General features: G+C 41.4%; 1 protein-coding gene across 1 annotated transcript in view; it reads left to right on the plus strand.

The window, feature by feature from the left end:
* HMCN1 (hemicentin 1) overlaps positions 1-22394 on the plus strand; it is a 1183532-nt gene that overhangs the window by 795103 nt on the left and 366035 nt on the right. The window contains exons 63-68 of the mRNA XM_086956029.1: positions 1011-1160; positions 9869-10028; positions 15142-15266; positions 16146-16329; positions 17275-17372; positions 18760-19038. Coding sequence (XP_086812155.1) covers positions 1011-1160; positions 9869-10028; positions 15142-15266; positions 16146-16329; positions 17275-17372; positions 18760-19038 — 996 coding nt within the window. The remainder of the gene's footprint in view (positions 1-1010; positions 1161-9868; positions 10029-15141; positions 15267-16145; positions 16330-17274; positions 17373-18759; positions 19039-22394) is intronic.

Raw genomic sequence — 22394 nt, forward strand, 5'->3', positions numbered from 1 at the left:
AGAGCTCAATGTGAATCCGGAGCTCTATGTGAATTTTTATGTGTATGCAAATAATACTTGCATCCTTGAAAAATGATATCATCTTGAAAAGATCTGTGTGACATTGAAAGGTATTGTAGCAACTTCTAATTTTATTTTCAGCTGATTCTTTCATACGGCTATATGACACCATGTAGTTGTGGTGAGCAATGGCAGCATAAGGCTCAACATTGCATTTTTGTCTGTTTATAAAGAGAACTTGAGGAGTAATTATGGGAATTAGCCTCGAGCTAATAAATTCTTGTGCCAGTCCTAGTCCTATGATAGATAATATGAATCATTGCGGTAATGCTAATTCTGGCACAAATGTATTCCCATACTGAATACATATTTCAGACCCGATGTTTAAACATATGTTACATGGAAATGGAGTCTAAAAATGGAGTCTACAATGTCCACAATATTTCAAACATATGCAGAGATTTTGAAGACTAACCAACAGGAACATTGTCTCCACCAATCATTACTGCAAGCTTCACCAAGCTGCAAATAGCTTCTGGGGACATTTTTGGAAACAGTGGGAAATGTGCATTATTATCAGTACACATTATGACAGCTTACAGTAATGCTTCTAAGGCTCAAGAGAGGAATTGCCAGTAACAAACTTACTGTACATTTTCTAGGTCTGGAACATTATCTTGATGTTTAAAATTAAGGGGTTAAATGGTTCACAGCTCAGTCGTCTTTGTCAAACGCTTCATTTTGAAGATAACACTCTCCAAAAGTAGAGTTTTTGTAAAGCAGAAGTAAACAGTGTAGGATGAGATGGGAATCGAATGTTTTGATTGGATGGAATTGTAACTGCATAGGGTATTAACTGTAAGTGCGTGCTATGTCTTGGCACAGGAGAGTGTAATGCTGCTGAACAGTTTCACTGATATGAGTTCACTTTTCTATATTATTTTGCAGTTGTTTTGTCTCTTTGGGTTCGAAACAATCCACATTTTTATCTTAAACCTTTGTACTTACAGATAATTCAAACTCTCTTGAAATTCATATTTTGTCTGGGGGCAACAAACTACAGATTGCCCGGTCACAGCAAGCAGATAGTGGAACTTACACATGCATTGCTTCCAACATCGAAGGGAAAGCACAGAAGCGATATATCCTCAGCATACAAGGTGCGTGACAGAGGTACAGCATTGCTTTTTCATGGTGGGTCATGCATATATGTTCATACTTTCTGCACTTTTCCATTAAAAACAAATCCTCTGAAAAGTGAAAATATTTGAACATAAGGAGGGTGGGACCACACTGCCTCACAACCCAGCACTCAATTTGCCCCAATGCATCATGGTAAATGCAGTGCATGATAACACTTACTTTAATAGTAATATTTTATTTTTTCTCCTTTGTCTGTGCTGTGTAACTCTTGACACGTGTTTCTGGATTCATTCCTCCATCAGTAGAGTGCACCAAGTTGTTTTAAGGGTTGCTGGCAATGCTGCCCACAGTTTACTCAGGTCTCTGTGCCACTCACTGGTACTGAGGAGACACAAGCTCATCAGCTCAGTAGCTCAAGGTAGCCTTTTCAAACAGGAGGAGGGTAGGAGAAAACTGCCTCACAACCCAGTGCTCAATTGGCCCAATTCATCATGGTAAATGCAGTGCTAACACTTACATCAGCAGTAGCATGTATTTAAACAAAATTGTGGAAATCTAGTGCATTTATATATGCACAGCCATCCCCCCAAAAAACACCAATGTAGTGGTCTTTCTTTTTTTCACCTTTCATGATGCAGCCTGTGCTTTGTAACTCTAGACATGTGTGTTCAGGATTCATTTCTTTATCAGTAGAGACCAACAAGTCATTTTGGGGGTGCTGTAAATGCTGCTCAAAATCTACTCAGGTCTCTGTACCACTCAGTGAGTGCAGGTGCATCAAAGCAAGCTTGTCATCTAAATAGGTCAAGGGAGCCTTGTCATACAAAAAGAGGGTGGGAGCACATTGCCTCCCATCCCAACTCTCAATTTGCCCCAATGCGTCATGGTAAATTCAGTGCATGATAACGCTTACATCAGCAGTTGTATATATTTAAACACATTGTGGAAATCTAGTGCATTTATATATGCACAGACATCCCCCCCAAAAAAGCAATGTTATCCATTCTAATTCTGATTTAAGTATCAGTTCATATGTCCTTATCGCTATAACTAACTAGGTGTATGCCATGGTAACAAGTGAAAATGTAGAGCCTTATTTAGAGCTTTCAGGGCAGGCGCACTACTGTAAATCCTTAGTGCTCTTGCCCAGCCAAACTTGTGATTCACCTTTCCTATTTAGAGCTCAGAGCACTGTTTCACAGGGGCTAAGTCTCTGCTTGTAAAATCAGATTTTATCTAACAAAATGTATGCTGCTCAGTTTAGTAATCTAGCAGCAGATAAGGATGTTGTGAGAAGCAGTGGGCTTGATTAGTTAACGCAGATATCCCCAAATCCTGCCCAAAGCGTCAGCAGCAACTAAAACCCTCTTTCAAACTCCAGCATTTTATAAACTGATATCTTAGTATATTATATTATGTAACATGCATGATTCCATTTTTCCCTAAGCTTTCAACTATTTAGATAGCACACAGTGGGGTAAGGAAAAATGCCGGGCACCCTACAGAAAGTTGTCAGGGCACTACACAGGGATGACTTGGTAATATTTAAAAGAAAGGTTTTTACCCATCAAAAGGGTTTATTTTGACAGCTTGCAACGCACATTCAGGCTAAAATGGTAGATCTAAAGCCATGTTTGCACTGCCACTACTGTGGATGGCACAGTAGGTGCTGCTTCCTACTAGTAACTTCCAGGCCTTGCCACGTTTCATATGATATACTATGGACTTTTAGGCAAGTTAAATATACCATTTAGGAGTATGCCAATTCAATCATATTTAAAAGGGAGCACAGGCACTTGGCTACTGGATAACAGGGTTAAAATAGACAGAGCTCAAAAGCCGTAAAAAAATAGGGTCCAGCAATTGGCACAACATCTGGGTGACCACGCAGAAAAGACAGATGTCCTACAATAATCCTCAGGTTTAGTTGGGGATCTTGAAGAGAAGGGCCCCATGCACAGCAGGGGCTTCAAGGCCCGATGTTACACCCCTAATAACAGAGACCATAAACACATCCTTCTTTGTTCGCCAAGTAGTAATTAAAATGTCACAATAGTGAATCATAATGTAGCACGTCTTACAGCACAGATATAAAAAATGAAAAACTTAGATAATCAATATAATATAGTAATGATGTAAATTCCTCGATAGGAAATGTAATTATGTACAGCATACTATTTTCAATGTTTAGGTCGACTAAAAATATAAATGCAATATCAATGCATACATTAATACTTGACATAATCTTTCTACCTACTAGGATCCCTTAATTTCTTGGTGCCTTTGGATAATATTTATTCATGATTCTTTCCTACACTTTCCTGGCTTTCCTTCCACACACATCACTTCTACATATCCTATAAATTCTCCAAGGCTCCCCATTTTTCTGTATCACCCCATTCTTCCTCACTGCCACTATCATCAGAGGTTCACAGTACTTTAGTTTGCACATCCTACCACATTCATTTCACTAATAAAATCTCAACACTTCCAATATCTTTCCCTGGTTTTCTTGAATTCACCATACCTTTTATAATAGATTGGATATTTGTCGGTGTTTTTCTTGTTTTGCTAACCCTCTTCCACGCTCTTCCAGTCCCCTCATTCCGGACAAAACAGTGGCATTTTACTTTCAAGAATTTTCTTCTTTAAGCACTGGAATGGGGATACCCCTATTGCAGTTTTGGGTACTCTATGAAGGACTCACAACTTTCTGTTAAGAGCAAATTTCACCTGAATCCCAACCACCAAAGCCATCTGTATATTTTCTTTTTTTACACTGGCTTCATTTGTTCAACCAGCGCATTTGCTTGGGGAGAAAAAAATGCAGTTCTTTGATGTACTAAAGCCACACTTTACAATAATTCCCTCCTCTCTTAGGAAACCTTCTGTGTACCATTACCAGTGATAATTACCTCAGGAATTCATCTAACAAATTCCTCTTTTAAAAACTCAATCATAGTAACTGTGGTAATAGTACTAAGCCCCTTTACCAACACTGCCACTTAGAACTTTATTCTCCTTATTCAACAAATAAAACGCTTCACTGATTACTAATGTATCAAAAGGTCCCATGATATCTAACACTAACTTTCCCCAAGGTATAATAGGCACTGCCAAAATTCTGAATGGGTTGCAACCACCATCAGGCCAGCAAATCTATTACAGGTGCAGATCATGAATTAAAGAGCCCTGCCTTTGTTTTCAGTCTTGCTATGGGCCAGGACGTTTGTTTCATACAGTTCCTCTTTCCCAACAGCATTATGCTCAGTTTTTTGGCTTAGAGGGCCATATCAGCTCCTTGTTCCTTGTGCAACTGTTACAAGAGGTGGTGTCCTGGCACTAATAACCATCTGCTATTTGATGGGAACTGAAAAAACCCACAAGAGGTCTAGCCAGATGTGTAGTCTACAGTGTGAAGAACCACGTTTTCAATATCTTCCTACAGGATAATAGATTATGGTAGGTACCTCGGCCCTACAAGACAGATTGTTTTATGCACTATGCATAGGGATTTTAACTTGATCCTTTTAAACACTGGTAACTAGTGTAATTTGCCCATGGTGGCTGATGAAGATCGGTAACGAAAGTGGGACAATACTAACTTTGCCTCTGCTTTCTGAATGCGACTTAGCTGCTTAATAAGATAGTCAGGTGCACCTAGAAATTGCAAGAATCCAGTCGACCTAATATAAGTGACTGAATTACTAGTGAATGGATGGTCAGGAGAAATGACAAGATTTTGCCGAAAGACCGCGTTAAGGAAAATAAAACAGGTAGAAGAAAGCTTCTTTCTTTGAGTGCAGAGTGAAATATATCCATGTATATGCCAAGGTTGCAAACTATTAGAGAAACTTTGGGGGTCATATTACTGGGTAGTGGCTAAATGTTTACTGTTAAAGGAATAGAAGGTCTACTTATGGCACAACATAGGATTGAACACTATTGAACTTTAATGAATTCAACCCTAACCATCGTGAGATGTCCCATTGGCAATTATGGAAAGCTTCTAAGGATAGAGGACTATAATGGTCAACTAACAAAAATATTTGCGTGTCATCAGCATAATTCATGAAAAATTGATTATGTGACTACAGATCAATTTAGTCAAGAGTTTCAGATAAATATTAATTAATGTACGGCTGAGAGCCCTGAGGCACAACATGCTCCACCTTCCGACACCCAGATTGAAAAGTTGGAAGATGATTTACTCGTGGTCTGCCTTCTAAATAAATTTTACACCACTCAAGGGCAGTGCCCTGGGTAATAATTTCCACCAGCCCTGAGAACAAAATGTCATGGTTTGTTATATCAAGGGCAGCAAACAAGTCTAAAAGTATTAAGGCAATAAAGAGGCTATTGTCTGCTGCCTTTCTGAGATCATCTAAAGCAGCAACCAAGGCAGATTCAGTACAGTGAGCTGGGCAAAAGCCTGACTGAGCTGGGTCAAGTAAATTGTTACTTTCAAGAAAGTCAGAGATGATGGTATTGATGAATTTCTTTACAATTTTTACCGGAAAAGAGATTTTGACCTAAAATTGCTTAAAACTGCAGTGTCCGCAGAGGGTTTCTTATGCAGTAGGGCCACCATGTATTTTTTCCAATCTGAGGGTACAGCTCCTGATGATAAAGAAAGATTGCATGAAGATAAAAAGGTTTAGCAAGGCAGGTTGAGGCCTTCTTCCAGAAATTTGGAGGTAGAGGATTTAATTGTGATCCCGAAGAAATAGAGTTGTCAAGATTCAAAAAATTCATTGGCATTGGGTACATCCAAAGTTGTAATAGTTGGACGCGTATTCTCAACAACCCAAGACTGCATAATGTCGGAAGAATAATTCAGGCTTGGTGATAACTCAGATTGAGGAGTAGGTGAAGAAAAATGTAATAAACATGAAAGAATGCTGCAGAGTTTCTCCTCAAAGTAGAGGGAAATGGTGTCACATAGTTGTGTATGTTCTTTAGCTTGAAAAGAGCAAGAAGGATTAACAATTGAGTGAACTACAGAGAAAAGTTGTTTCATAGTATTTGAGGCAGAGAGAATAGATTGAGCATAACAGTCCGCCTTAGCAGCATGGAAAGTTGTGTTTAGGTTTTTTGTATTGTTTTTAATACAATTTTGAGTTCAGGAGAATAGTTCACTCGCCACTGTTACTCAACTTTTTTACAATCTAATTTAGCTGGTCTGTCATTTTACCATGATGCGTAAGGCTGCACACGAGTCCAGATCTTCTTATATGGAAGGATAATATCTAAGACTTGATAATCCGATTATGGTAGGAGGTAGATGCATCCTCAAATACGCTGTGATTTGAAGGATAGACCTCAGGGTCCTTCACCGCTGTACTCATCATCCTTATTTCAGGGCTAGTAACGAGAACAGCGGATAAAGCTTCACATATTAATTTGGCCCAAGGCCAAGACCTGATAGATTTATTGTCAAGGCTGGGGGCAAAATCATGATAAAGCTAATGGCCAAATATGGAAAAGAATGAGAGAATGTTTAGTCCACACCTGAGGAAGAATATGACCATTGATCATCAAGCTTTCTGGAGCAAAAATTAGATCAATAGTGTGGCAATCCTTGTTAGTTGGTTTTGAGACCAACTGTGAGAAGCCTACTGACTCGTAGAGTCCATTAAGTCTCTAGTAGAAGAATGATGTGAACTGTCAGTCAAAATTATTAAAACACTTAAAACACTTAGAATGAAAGATTGTGAATGGGATCAAGTGAGTGGAGAATTAGGCTCCCTTAAAGAATTAACAAAATTTGCAGATGGACTAGGAGTGTGATAGCAAAACACTCCAGCAATAAACGACAACGAGGATAGGTGTATGACAAAAGCAAGAAATTCAGCATAGTGGAATGTAACCAGGTATAAGGGCTTTACATTTTACTTCTCCCTTCAGATTATCACAAGCCCTCCACCTCTGCATAGAGGATGGGGGAGATGCATAATTTTAAAGCCTATAGACCATGCACAACCCAGATCAAATGCAGAGTCAGACGTTGTCCAGGTTTTAGTGATAAAAAAACAAATTCTAATCCTTAGCTTGAATTACTTTGTTTATTTCTAGTGCATGTTTGAGTAAAGATAGCACATTAATGAAAGCACTCTTAATCAGTGGAATGGAGGTACAATTATTTTTGGTTGGCCCCCACTCAGTATGTTCATCAAAAGTGCAATGAGCTTGGGCTGGAGGAGTAATTAATGACTGCACACTATGGAGGCCCAATCACTTAACCCCCAGCTCTTGCAGCATGTTCTGGAGAGTACCTTATCAAAGTGGTTGGAGGGAGACCACCCAATTGGATGAAATCTCAGATTAAACTGGCAGATGGGCTTTGCTCTATGGCACCTTCGGCGCGCTAGTGGTGCATCCACTGCATGCATCCGCTGCATGGCTGTGCAGCTGGACATTTCAAATATTCCAAGTCCTGCTTGTGCATGAGTAGCTAGAACGCCAACCAAAATGGTGGAGCCTAAATAAGCAAATTAGTTGAAGGAAACATAGTTTTGGGCTGGTGTGTACTCCACATGAGTCCGAACTAGCTTTGTAAAATAGCCACAAAAAACAGTTGAGGAGCAGGGTACATGCGGTAAAGAAAACTAAAGTGCTAATGTGATGAGAATATTCAAATGTCCTAAAAAGGAACCTGTAGTTCTCTATACCAAAACAATAACAATTGACCCTACCGCCGGCTATTCAATCGGGACCAACAGTTTTAGTATATAAAGAATAAAAACACTTAGCCAAAAATCTAATGAGCTTAAAAAACGTAACTAGCAGTTTATAAAAACAAACCTCATTTGACTAGCAATTCCTTCGCATCACATAATAAGCAGCCGAAATGGTGCCGAGCAAAATGGTGGAGCCTAAATGAGGAATTGAAATACAACAAATAGATTAAGTGTAGTTCCTGATACACATTTTGCTCTTTTTGGAGCTTCTCAAAGCAATGTTACTAAGTTGGTTCTGGAAGCAGGTGAGATTTCAACCTTTCAATTCATAGAGAAAGAATGGGTTCTATAACAGCCTTTTTCCCCAGGATTATTATCCCCAGGTTCACAGCCACCATTTGCCCCTAGGAAGCTACAGTACTCATGACTTCTAACCAAATACCTCATCTGATGACTACATCGCAATCACTCTAGTGACTTGTTTCCACCCTCCACCTTGATATCATCCACTGCTCTGCGAAGGATACCTAATACTGCACCCCTGGGCATCCCACTCAAGAGTTGAGACTGCAGGCCTTCTTTCATAAGTTTCTTCCTATTCTTGTCATTTTATCTTGCTTGTAGCCTGGACCTTAAACTGCGTGCTTTTCTTGTATAATGTATAATGTATCCCACATCTTACCCAACTGTTCCTTCCCTTCCTAATGCTTTGTATGCCACCCTCAAACCTGTAAAGCGTTCTGATACCCTCACGGGTCTGGTCGGCGCTCTATAAAACCTTAAAATAAAATAAAATAAACCATAACGTTTTTCAAGATATAACAGGAAATGGTACAGGTGGTTGCAGTGCATCTCTAGTTACTTCTACCTTGTTCCTGGGGCACTTATGAAACTCTATAAACAGCACATCTACCCTAATATCTATCTTGGGCTACCTTAAAACTTCCCTTCCTGCCTTAGTAATCCTTTTTCCAAATGACCTTCATATGCTCAGTTATCTACCTTCTGGCAGCCTCTGGGGTAATTAACATACCTCTCCTCTACCAGAAGAAGGTGCGATGGGGATCAGGAAAATCACTTTGGGTGAAGTGGAGTGGACTGCTGCAGCAGAGGGATATGAAGTGTGGAAAAGGGTGATGAAATGGGTGGCATAAAGATGACCTTTGAAGGTTAAGTTAAGGGATAAAGAAAAAGATTTTTGGAATGTGAGGTAGGAATTAAATATTGACTTTATTGTGGGAAATATTGCAAGTTCAAATAGGACTGGTGTTGATTAAAAAAAAAAATTCAATGGGCAGGGAAGACATTGGGGTGAGCTTGTAGTGATCCACTTTGTGAATCATTTACCACTCCCACTGGGAGTCCATAACTCACCAATGGGTTTCGGTCACCATTATACTTACAAATCACTGATAAACAATTTCCTGAATTCTTAATAAGAAACACATTTCCCTTTCACTACCCCTCCTAATTGTAATTCGGAAAGGGTAACAGTGGACCTTGTGTAAGTCAGAAAGGCATTTTCTTGAATCATAAAACTGTGTGATTTTGCGAGCTGCAGGCTTTGCTACAACATAATACCTTTATAACAACACCTTTGATCCTAGAAGCAAGGCACAGCCACATTGTGGGTATGAATATTTTTACAGAGGAATAATAACACTATCATTTCAGCTGGAGGCCTGCCAACTGCCGTATTAGAGATCTCCCCCCCACTTGATGGAGATCAGTTTGCTGAAAATATACCTGCAGATCCTGTGGAAGAACTTTTAGGAATCAGTGGTATTTTCAAATAGAAAAAAATACTAAATACAGCATTCTCTCTAAGGAGTTGAATAAGAGAGCGATGTTGCATCCTCTATTAGGCTCGTGGAGTTTGATGGAGTTTTGTCAGCTATTTTACCGATGAAATATGTTGAACAATAAAAAAAATCACTGTTGCAAGAGACATTCCAAAACATACATTAATAATAGCAGAATCATAAATCTTTTTGCACATTTCTCTAAGAAATGGACCATACTCGATTGTCGCTTCTTTTTTTTAGTTCCGCCAAGCGTTAAGGACTCTGATATGCCCAGTGAAAAGAGTGTGCTCCTGGGAGAAGATATTCAAATGGTGTGTCAAGCCGATGGGACTCCTTCACCTATCATTCATTGGCTTAAGGATGGAAAAGCCATTAACACTGGTGATTCGGAAAGGATAAGGTTGGTTTAAGTTTCACTTTAAACACTTTCACTGATTTATCATATGCTTATATTTGCTTATAAATCATTTTAAATTTATTTTTCTTAATACTTGGTAAGGATGAAAATGAAAGTGGAATGCAGACTGCTCACATTCTTCTAGGGATATCTTGACACAGAAGAAAATATTTTATGTATTGTATAAACAAACACAAGAAGCATGTGAACACATATGCTATAATTACAGCCAGTTTGCATTATTAATGTTGTGTGAGTTGGTCCAAGATACACAGCCGTGGCCCATGCAGGTAAGAGATGTAGGGCTGAGTGGAGGGGTGGGGTGGGGGGGGGGGGGGGGGGGGTTTCAGATGACGGTGATGAGGGAAAATTAAATAAATAAATAATTTTCCCTCGTCGTCATCTGTCGAGCCCCCTTCCCACTGGCCCCACCACCCCAACACTCTTACCTGCATGGGCCATGGCTGATGATACATCACCAGACCTTCACCAGCATGAATCTCCCATAAACAGTTGCCATTGCACCAAATAAAGAGACTGTGCTTCAGCGCCCCCTTTTCCTTGAACCTTCCCTTCCTCCTTAATGTCCCTCTCATAAACCCTATCCCTGCTCACTGTATTTCCTGCACTCAACCATTCACTTCTTTTTCCCTAATCTACCTATCTCCACTCCTGCTACTCTTATAAACTGCCCTGCTGCTCAACTAACTCTGCCCTGAACCACCCCTACTTCTGGGCTATTTTAGAGTTTGGCAGATGGGTACTTTGTCACAAATGAGATGGATATCCCATCCTTATTAATTCAAGTGCCATAGGAAATTTTGCATTTCTTATATATGACTCTCACAGAGAGCCTCTATCGTTTACATTACTTTCTGAATCTGATACCTCACTGCGGTGACGTAGCAACAGTTGATAACAAAACCTGTTTCCCAGTATTGCAACATCAGAAAGGGCTTTAAGGCAAGACTGACAGGGCTCTCTGAGAGCCTGACAGTGCTGCTCTGCTTGTCTGCTTTGAATGAAAGCAGAAAGCACAGCTGCAGATAAAAGAATAAAGGCAGGGAAGGTGCTGGGGGCTGGTTAAGGATGGCAAGTAAGGTTTTTTTTCTTTATTTCTTAACCTTTGATAATTAAATACATTGCAGAGGCCGCGTTAGGTATGGCTCCCAAATTACTCCTCTGCCACTGCGTAGCAGTTGAAAATGAGGGGCAGTAGATTGGGGGGAGGGCATACATAGCATAACATTTTAGATGGGTAAAAAGTTAATCATGGTGATGTTTTTCACCATGTGATACTGAGGTCCATCAGAGACAACTTGAACTTCGCTCTCGTTGTCACTTTGATGTCATTCAGAGCCCCTCTGTGAAAAAAAAACATCCTCGTAATTCACTTTTACGCATCTTTAGTTCTATATGTAACAATGTGAAAAGTGGCTATATATAATAAGGTACAGTGTGTATAGAGTTCACAAACCCCAGAGGTATAACAGAGGTTAAAGCCAGGTGTGACCTTACTCTCTAAAGTGGTAGCTTGGTCGAGCAGTAAGGCAGTACCAGAGGACAGTGTAAAGCATTTGTTGTACACACTCAGTCAGCAAAAGGTTTTACACACTCAGAGACTGAACTCCAGGCCAATTGTTTTTATATCAAAAGATATAGTTGTTTTATTTCTAGAACCAACAGGTATCAAAATATACTGTTCTCAATATGAGAGGTCACAGATGAGTACTTTGCAGAAAGGCAATAAACTTTGCAAATACAATAGGTCAGGGGTTGCAGTTGGCAACACAATTCTACACACAATTTAGCATTGAGCTCAATGGATTTCCTTATATAAACACAGTTGATTACTTTGTAGATTACTGTGGTAATTCCAGGACTGCCTCCTAGGTTCAGTCCTGGGGTCTAAGCTGAAAACAGTTTCGCAAAAACGTTTTAGGTATTGTAGTGATTTTTCAGGAATAAAAAGCTATTTTAAAAGTTCACACTTAAAAACTTTTCAACAGAAATCTGGCAATGTTATCCAATGGGAGAAAATTCAGCTTGCAGGTAAAGCTCGATCTTGTTACTTTTGTAATCCAGTACTGGGCTCCTGGGGCCAGCACTGGGGTCTCAACTTAAAAAAAGGTAAGTAATTACGTTTCAGTATTTCGTATGATTTTTTAAGAATATTTCTAGTTTTCAAAAGTAGACACAAAAGAAATTTCATAGAAAAGCAGACAATAGGTTCCTATGGAGAAAATACAAGTTACTAGTAAACCCGCTAGGGATTACATTTGCGGTTCAGTACTTGGCTACAGGGTACAGTACTGGCTCCTCTCCTGATCACAGGTGAGTATTTCGGAATTTGGATGATTTTATATGAATATTTTAAGTTTTCAAAAGTAGACACTTAAAAGATTTTTCGAGTCAAACCAGTCAATGTTATTTCATGGCAGGTAAGTGAGTTACCGGTTTCCTGTTGAGTACTCGGCTGGTGAAGTTGTGGTTCTGGGCGTACACTCAGGGGTCCCCCAGTGTCAGGTAGGAACAGTTGGGTAACCCTCAGCGGCGCAGGGACGGCCGGGTGCAGTGGTAGTTAGGCCCAATGTTATCCAATGGGGGACAGGGGGCCTCCGGTTGGTGGCTGCTGGCTAACAGGTCACGCTGCTGTGGGAGCTGGGCTCCTGGACACTTGCTTAGGACAAAGGGGGAAGCAGGATAGGACAAAGGTGGCACAGCCAGCGGCACTTGGGCGGCTGGATGCAGGGTGCTTTTGAGCCGTCGGGCGCTCAATGTTATCTAACGGAAAAGGTAAAAAGGGAACAAAGGCTGCAGGCTCGGGGGCGGAGACTCTCCAGGGGCTACCAGCACATCGAGAGGTAAGTTGGAATCTTGGAGCACAAGTACGTACCATAAAGGGAGGCACAGGGGGTTGTAGGGTGCCGGGGTTAGGGGTGTCTTTGAGTGTCGGAAAAGCTTACCCTCAGCTGGTCACGGTTGGGGGGGCCCCTGGTTCTGAGTCTGCAGGTGTTGTCTGGTTCGTCGAGGAGGGTCTTTGGGCACTGGACTTCTGGTCCCGGTCGCCGGAGGAACGTTCTCGTGGTCTTGGATCACTCGGGCACGGGCTGGGCGGGTGCAGAGTGGGCTGGTCCGGAGCTTCCTGGCTGGCACCAGGGGGGGTGTTGCAGCAGATCCTCTGCTGATGGGAGTCTCAGGCTTTATGAGGGTCAAGGCAGGGAAGATTGTGTGTCCCAAGATTGCCGTCCACAGGAGTCGCAGGGCTTTAGGCAGGAGCAGGTTCCAGGATCGACAGGCCGGTAGGGCTGGGGCCAAGTCAATTGTTGTCGTCCTGTTGTTAGCAGCTGCACGGCGGGTCCTATTCCTCTTAGTCTTCTTTCTTCTTTTCTTTTTGGAATCTAAGGAAGTAAGGTTCAGGGAGCCCCTAAATAATGAATTTAGGGGCGTTACAGGTAGGGCAAGGGCAGGGACCAATAGGTCCCTGTCCTGGGGTGGGTACACCACCTAGCCTGCTCCTCTCCTGTGGGAGGGGGTCAGGAGCCTAGCTGTGATTGGGCAGGGCTCCCCATCTTCAAGATGGCCGGAGCCTGGGGTCGTGCTTTACCTCGTCTCCGCCACCTGAGGGGAGGGTTGGCACAGGTTGGCACACCCTCTTGCCTGACGTAGTTTTACTGCCAGTTTTCCCGCCAGAGTGGGGGTCAGAACTGGTGGGGGCCAGTTGCTGGTTACAGAAAATTGTCTGGAGAATCTCACAGAGGCGGCATGCCTTTGAAGCTTCCCCTGCCCATCCTGGGGGAGGAGACCTAGCACCTAGGGTACCACTTACTAGGGGCTGATAGGTGGCCAGAGATGCCAATTGGGTTTTAGTTTCAACACAGTTTTTAGGGAAGGAACACAGGCCCTAGGTACCTGGTTGGCAGGAACCCAGAGCACACTCAGTCAAAGCACATCAGCAGTTCAAAAGAAAGTGGGGGCATACCAGTGCAAGAAAGATGGCACTTTCTCACAAACAAGGTGGAAGGAATGCTTTCCTTTTTCATCCGCATTAATGATTTCCTCAGTGATTTCCATTTCTTGTATTTCCTCATCTGGTCCAAAAAGATATTTTATTTCAAAATAGATCTTGTACATTATCCGCTTAAGCGTTATTGCTTGCCAGAACTATTTGTAAGAATTTCTGGGAGAATTTTGACCCAAAAAGTTCAGTTTAAGTTAATCATTTAATTATTAAATGAAAATAAAATTCAGCTAAAATGATTAGTGCACTTGCAAAGTACACTATTAAAAACAGACACCGATGGGCACTGAGGGCAGATGTTTTGACATAAGGGCATTTGCATCATGGTACAGACTGTTCTCCATTTTCAGCACATTGTTTTTACTTTTCGTTCATGGAATGTGTTTCAGTATTTTTCAGAACGTATCTATTTTGTTCAAGCCACATCTTTAATTGCGCTGCATTGCTGTTGCCGTTTTAGGTCATTTTAAACAAACATGTTCATACTAAAGGAAATTAGAGCATAATTGTGACAAAAATCACTGAATCTGAATTTGCAGAATTTTAGTAAGCTCACCAAATGTAGTTGAGTGTCAAATCTAAGAATGGCATTACTGTCAGTGCGAGTGGCATATTTGAGTAGATTCACATTTGGATATGCCTAGATAAAATTGTATTCAGCTTGGACGTCCTGGGTTAAAATCTTACATTCCTCACACATTTTGTGTTTTTGGGTTGGAGGGGCTAGTAATCACTCTATTTTTTGCTGATGGCACACATTCTATAAAAGCAGGTTCCAAGACTGAAAGCCTGAGGTGTACTGCTGACTTAGCCTAAGAGACTGAACTCTGCACAATTTCAATACTTTTAAAATGAATATAGCAGCAGTTAAAAAAAGAAAACTGATGATGCAACCGCTTAGATCAAAGACATGCACCTCAGAATTATTTTGTCAGTACTAAAACAACCAAAGGTAGCAAAGTCGGACATGCTTTCCTTGATGTTGAAAACAGGGAAAAAACTCAAGAAGGGAATTTGTCAAAACTAATTATTCATTCAATAGGGGAATTTCTCATAGCCGAGTACTTAGCAATTTGTGTGGAATCTTTTTCACAGAATAACACCAGATGGCAGCACCTTGAACATCCTAGGTGTTCTGCTTTCAGATGTCGGGAAGTATACATGTGTGGCGATTAACCCTGCTGGAGAAGAGGACCGTATTTTCAACCTCAATGTTTATGGTGAGTACACAATAGGCTTGCACACATGTAAAGGCTTTACAAAGGGGGCTGATGCTATTCCTTTGCACTTGGAGCCAGCTGCAGTTTTCTCATATAGATGCTCACACTTAACATAGATGATTTGGAAAGATCTTGGAACAGATGGTGATCCATGGTGGGATTTCTTTGGTATTTAAAAGAGTAGAATATCTCACAACAGGTGCTGGATGTTCACAACCAGATTCTCACACTTAAGTAAGAAATGTTCTGCTGTTTAAAAAAAGGAAGATATAGATTATTGTGAGCTAAGGTTACAGATAGGTAGCCTTCTTTCTCAATCATTTTATTTTCTTTGCTATTCGCTTTACGATGGTTCTAGTCTCTGGTTCAGAGAAAAACCTTTTAGGCTATTTTGTTTGATGGAATGTTTCAATACTGGGAGGTGTGTTCTTTATTTTAGCTGCAGAAAGAGGCTTTACAGGCCCTCCTTTTCACATTCCGAATAGCACAATGGTAGATAGGCTCTGCAGGAGTACACATGTACATATTCCTGATTCAGCACATATCCATCTTCAATAACACCAGCCACCAGATCATAAGGTAACCCATTAAGCCCTACATGATACAGTGTATGCATGATTGCACATGAACGCTGCAGATAATATGTGTGCAGGTATGCATATACCATCTTTATGTGATATTGGTGGTTTTGTAGTAAATTGCATGGTATTGGATAGCACACTGTTAAAGTTTGTGATGTAGGCATTGGTATTTCAGCAGATAGTTTCATCTCAACAAGGGATTTAGAGACATCTGCAAACACACTTCATTTGAAACTGCTTAGTATGTGAAACACCATTTTTGCATTTCATAATTTCCTTAAATTATAATCCTATTTAGTTCCACCAGCCATCCTTAATAACAAAAAGGAACCTCTGGAGCTGACTGCCATCTTAGACACGTCAATAAATGTTGAATGTGTGGCCGCTGGTTCACCACCTCCACAGATAAACTGGTTAAAGAACGGGCTTCCACTTCCCATATCATCGCAAATCAGATTACTGTCTGCCGGACAGGTCCTTCGGTGAGTTCATAACATGGAGTGATTCTTTCGGTGTCAAAAGTGACTATTTACTGAGGTGTTATATTGTTTTACGATGGCCAAATAGTCTATTCCGATCCTGTTTCATGCCATTATATTTTTATTTTTCCAATCAATCCTATTTAGCAAGGAAATATTTGCTTACTGTCAGTGATTAAGAGTAGACAGTGTTGTTATTATTAGAAGAACTAGAGCTTATTTGTCTATATAGGTTATTTTTTTAATTCGGTTGACACAAGACTACACTCAGAATGGCTGTAATTGGAGTTAATGGAGAAATCAGTACCTACAGTGCTTGAATTTCTACATCCAGTTACCGGCTGACTGGCAATATGGTCTTAAGAAGTTTGTAGTGAATAGACATTTAATAAAAACATACCAGAGTCCCTACAAGTGTTGAGTACAAGAAAGAGGTTCCCTCCTTTGCAGCCTGGTATTTGATGCACAGTCAGTGATTGTCCTAATGTGGTGGTTTAAAGAGTTTTCTGTTTTATTTGTTACCCTGAATTAAATATGACTTTACTGCCAATTTAGGAGAATATGAGCACAAACGTATTTGACCACTGTTCTAACCTTTGTGTAGGTAAATATAAGACAATCCTGGTATAAAGCTTGCTGGTACACATTTATTAAGGACTCATCTTGGTTTAAGCCCCCGGCTGCACCCAGCACTACCACTCTGGAAATATCCCTACACCAATGTGGCACCACACCAATACCAATCTGAGTGACCTTTTCCTGACTTGTGTAATTTATTGGTCCTACAGTATCCGACCACAGACCTAAGGCAGAGGCAGTCATTTAGGGGAGAGACATGGAACCACGCAAGAGGTGTTCCACTCCTTGGCACACATTTCTGGATCATGCTCTAATTATGTATTTCATTATTAAACTGCTGTTTCTTACCTTTTGTGGTTCAATTTTCAGAATTGTGCGTGCCCAGGTGTCGGATGCTGGAACATATACCTGTGTGGCATCTAATCGAGCTGGAGTGGACAATAAACTTTTCAATATACAAGTCTATGGTAGGTCTTCATTTCTAATTTACACAGAAATGTGTGCATTTGCTGTACCTCTTAACATGAATCCCTTTCAGCCCCATTACGAGTCTACCAGTAAAAATGTAGTGATAATAGCGGACCTGGTAATACCAATACCAGGAAGTATTAACAAGCTATTTGTGGGTGAGTGTAAGTTTTGGCCCTGGAATGGCTAAAAACGTGGCATTGAAGAACTGTTACTCCATTTTTTTTCCAGTGTCCAGAACCTGTTCAGTCTCATATTCCACCGGATTTTGTGGCTGGAAAACCAAGTGGTATTACTGAGTGCAGTTTTACCCTTTGCAGAATCTCACCCAGTAATACGGGGCGGGATTCTGCACCCTGTAAAACGTGTACTTGTGTAGAGTGATATTTCCACAGAAATATATGCTTGAATAGCTTTCCACACGACTCATAGTGTATAAGTTATACTCTTGATCTCAACCGCCATCATTGAGAACACAAATACTGGCAAAGTGAGCGGTTAAAACAGCTGTGTTATGCTTGTTGTCTCTTCATCCTATATCATTACTCAATTTACTTACAAGGATGCCAACCACCTGTAGGTCAGGCTTTGGTTTTCCCGAAGCAGAGTATGTGCTGCAAAGTAATCCCGGACTGCTGTTAGCATTAGGATCAACATACAAGCATTATTATAGCATATATTTCACTGAGCATTTACATTTTGATCTGTGCAACACTTTCTATGAGTAGCATGCTTGTAAAACTGCATGCATGCTTAAATGTCAATCCTAGATAAAAAAGTATGAATTCACTATTGTGGCCCGACAAATTCTTGGCTGCAGTTTAACAGGGTTAAAGTTGTGTCATACATTGAGGCTGTATAAGACCTTTCACTGTTGATTAGAGCTCTGAAATGCAATTACAAAGTGCATTATTTAAAGTTTGGCAGATGGCGTACTCCGGCAAAACGTGGCTGATACCCCGGCTACTCTATTACACGTACAATCTGCTAAGTTTGTGGCCGAGTATCCAATCCACCAAACTCTATTTAAGATCCAAAATATTTTGTTATAGTTTGCTAGGGTTTGATCTATGTGAAACCACTGGAAATACAGAGATTCTGAGTGCACATTGAGTATGTGGAATTATCTGTATCTCGGTATTGGAATTGCATCCACTTTAGATTACCTTTTCTAATTGCATGATTTTAGAGATAGGTAAATCAAGCACCTTGAAAACTGTATTTCATGTCTTATGTCAATCTGAAGCTGCAAGCCCAAGGAATGTCTTCTTCTAACAATGTTTCCACTTTTTCATCTTGCTGAGGCAGTTTGACAACATGTAGTGATTCTAAAATATGTCTCCATACGTAGTTCTTGTACCTGCCCTCTCATTTTTCTTTGCATAGTCCCCCCAAGTATGGATAAGGCCGGTGGAATGGAGGAATTGACTGTGGTGAAAGGGAATTCTGCATCTATGATGTGCTTTACCGACGGTACTCCAACACCTAACATGTCATGGCTGAAGGATGGGCACTCCCTAGAGCTGGGAGCTCACCTGACTGTGAATAACCATGGGATGGTCCTCCATATTTCTTCAGCCTCAATGGACGATCATGGGCAGTACACTTGCATTGCATCTAATGAGGCCGGGGAAGTCAACAAGCACTTTATCTTGAAGATGCTGGGTAAGCTTTACTTGAATATTAATGTAATGCAGAGACAGTACTATTCTAGACAGATGTCCACTGCCATGGTGTGATAGAGGTCCTCTACTGTTAGCGTATAATAAAAGTGAATATTACAGCATGTTTAGGAAACATGCACACACACACATGCATTACACATGTGAAAAAAGAGACAGTCGCTCATTATGAGGTGGCCATAACTTATTTATTTATTTATTTATTCAAAGTTTTATATAGCGCGAACAAGATCCTTACAGATATCAGAGCGCTTCACAATGGCAGGGTAGGGGCAGTAGGAAAGAACAGTGGTAATGGGAGCAATGTAGTAGTCACTAACATGAAGGATAATAATAAAACAACATACATAAACAAATCAATATACAGTCAGGTGAACAGGTAATAAAACTGCACAAGTCATGGATCACATTATATAGGTGTTCAGGTACACCTTGGGTGTGTGGCAAGCTTATAACAGTGTTTTAGTGTAGAGAGCGCACTGAGTGAGGGCATCGGGAGGGTGAATCTGTGACCCAATGTGTCTCATATATTGGTCGGTAGGACGAAAGAGGCGAAGTAGTGTCACCATCAGGTAGAGGTATAATGCCAAAGGACAAGGTGAGCATTGATACCAGGCAATGTAGAGTCTCTGAACCACTACCTATAAGGTTCAGGAGATCTTGGCCAGAAGGATGTTTTTCACCTCTTTCTTGAAGAGTGCAGCGGAGGAGATACGCCTAGTTTCAGGCGGGAGCGGATTCCAGATCCTGGGTACCATTCCTGAGAAGGAGCGCTTGTAGGTTTTCTCTTTCCTGAATCTACGGGGTTTCAGGAGTAGATTTTTTGAGCTTCTATTGGACCTCGAACCTCCTGATATGGACAATTTTTGAGCGAGGTAGTTGGGTGCATTGTGGTGCACGGCCGCGTGTGTCATAACTGCAATTTTTAGTTGTATTCTGGCTTCAAACGGCAGCCATTTTAGGGACTTTAAATCTGGGGAAATATGCGAATGTTTTCTTGAGCCAGTAATGAGTCTTGCGGCAGCGTTCAGGGAGGCTCTTAAGGGTGCTGTTGTGGATAGCGGGAGTCCACTGAGGGTCACAATTCCGTAGTCGATTCGAGGGATGACTAACGCTTTTACAGCAGTTCGAAAGTCTTCAGTTGGAAGGAAGGGTTTGATTTTCCTCAGTGTGTTTATTTGGAAATTAGCTGCTTTTGTGGCTTTGCTGATGTGTTGCTGCATGTTGAGCTTGGCGTCCAGTGTGATGCCTAGAGATTTCGCTGAGTCCACGATGGTGGGTTGGACATTAAGTGCTGTTAGGTTGTTGAGCCATGTTTGGGTGGTGGAAATTTTCGCCGGGGGTGAGATGAGAAGGAACTCAGTTTTCAGAGCATTTAGTTTGAGGTGATTATCGGCTAGCCAAGATTGAGTGTTAATAAGCGTGGAGTTCAGATGTTTGATATCTTCCGGAGATTGAAGCTTTAGGTACAGTTGTGTGTCGTCGGCGTACATATGGAATTGGACATTAGAAGCTTGGAGCAAGGTGGCGAGCGGTTCCATGACGAGGTTGAACAAAGTGGGGGAGAGGGAGGATCCTTGTGGAACACCTAGATCCGCAGGCACAGGTGCAGATAGCACATTATCGATCTTGAACTTCTGAGATCGGTTGTGTAGGAAGGACGAAAACCATTTGAGAACCGTTCCCGATAGACCCATTCTAGTGCTTAGCAGTTCCAGCAGGTTCTCATGTTTGACCGTGTCAAATGCTGACGAGAGGTCAAGAAGGATGAGGAGACAGGACTCATTGCGGTCAAGAATTTGGAGGGCGTCATCAATTATGTGTGTCATAGCTGTTTCCGTGCTATGTTTCGCTGTGAATCCTGATTGATGAGAATTGAGGAGGTCAAATTGGTCAATGTGTCTTGTTAGTTGGAGTTGGACACATTTCTCCAGCAGTTTGGCCAGGGTGGGAATATTGGTGATGGGTCGGTAATTGTTTAGGTCAGTCGGATCAGCTGTAGGTTTCTTGAGTATAGGAGTGACTTGCCCCACCTTGAGGGAGTCCGGAATGAGGCCTTGTTGCAGGGAGCAGTTGATGATTTTGGTCCAGAGAGGGAGGAGCAGGGGGATGAAGTCTTTTACAGCATTAGCAGGTAGAGGGTCTGTGTGGTGGTTAGAGGGCTTCAAGGTGCAGAGCAGTTTGTGTATTGTTTCTTCCGAGTAGGTATCGAAGTACTGCCAGGAAGCCATGTTTTTAGGTTGAGTGTTAGCCATTCTTGTGTGGTTGGGGAATCGGCTTACATCCATGATGAGGTCATTTCTTATGTTGTCAGTCTTTAGCTTAAAGAAAGCAGAGAAGTCTTCACAGTGTGGGGTGTCGCTTGTTGTGCTACTTGATTGTAGGGGTTGTGCTTTTGTTTGGGTTTTGATTAGTTCGAAGAGTTTTCTTGGCCTGTTTTTTGCTTGGTCCAATTGGCGGCTGAAGAAGTCCAATTTTGTGCACTTTATTATCCTGAAGTAGGCATTTCTCTTGTTTTTGAGCCTTTTGAGGTGCAGTGCTGAGGGGTCCGCTCTCCAAGTGCGCTCTGCCATTCGCATCGAACGCCTATCGTCATTGAGTCTGTCGTCATACCAGGGGTTGGAAGTTTTGGTGGAGACTCTCTTCAGTTGCAGTGGGGCGACTTCATTGACTAATGTATTCATAGATTCAAGGTAGTGGTCAGTCAGTGATTGAACATCCGCGGCACCTGAAGGGGGGAGGAGCAGATTGCCGATGTGGGGAGGCAGAGTAGAGGCGTTGAGGTTCTTCATGTCCCTTTTCCATATTTTGGATTTGATTGGTTGAGTCGGGTTAGGTTTAACTTTTTCATTGATATAGAAGGTGATAATGTGGTGATCTGACCAGTCGCAGGGTAGAATCGTCTCCAGTTGTGTAGAATTCTCTTTGGCAATGATGAGATCAAGTATCGCGCCTTTGTCGTGTGTTGGTCTATCGCATATTTGGGTGAGGTCAAGTGCATTAAGGAAAGTTTTGAGACTGTGTGATAACTTCATGTGATAATTATTGCATCCAATAAAAATTACTGCCAAGTTGTTTGGTAGTCATCAGATGCAATCAATTTTGCCTATCACAAGTTTTTAAGGAAGAAGATGCAGATTTTGGTGCTTACGTGGCATTTCCTATGTTAAAATGTGGCCTGCAGATATTGATCACAACAAAACTCAATGTGATAAATATGTGGTAACAGGAGTTACTGAACATATCTTTACTCTGCGAGTTTCTGCCACTCTGGACTAGTGTAGTGCATAAAGCTCTCCTAAAAATATTAATTGGGTTACCACAAAATGTACATATCTT

The sequence above is a fragment of the Lissotriton vulgaris genome, chromosome 1_1 (genome assembly GCF_964263255.1).
Source record: "Lissotriton vulgaris chromosome 1_1, aLisVul1.2, whole genome shotgun sequence".
Taxonomy (NCBI): Eukaryota; Metazoa; Chordata; class Amphibia; order Caudata; family Salamandridae; genus Lissotriton; species Lissotriton vulgaris.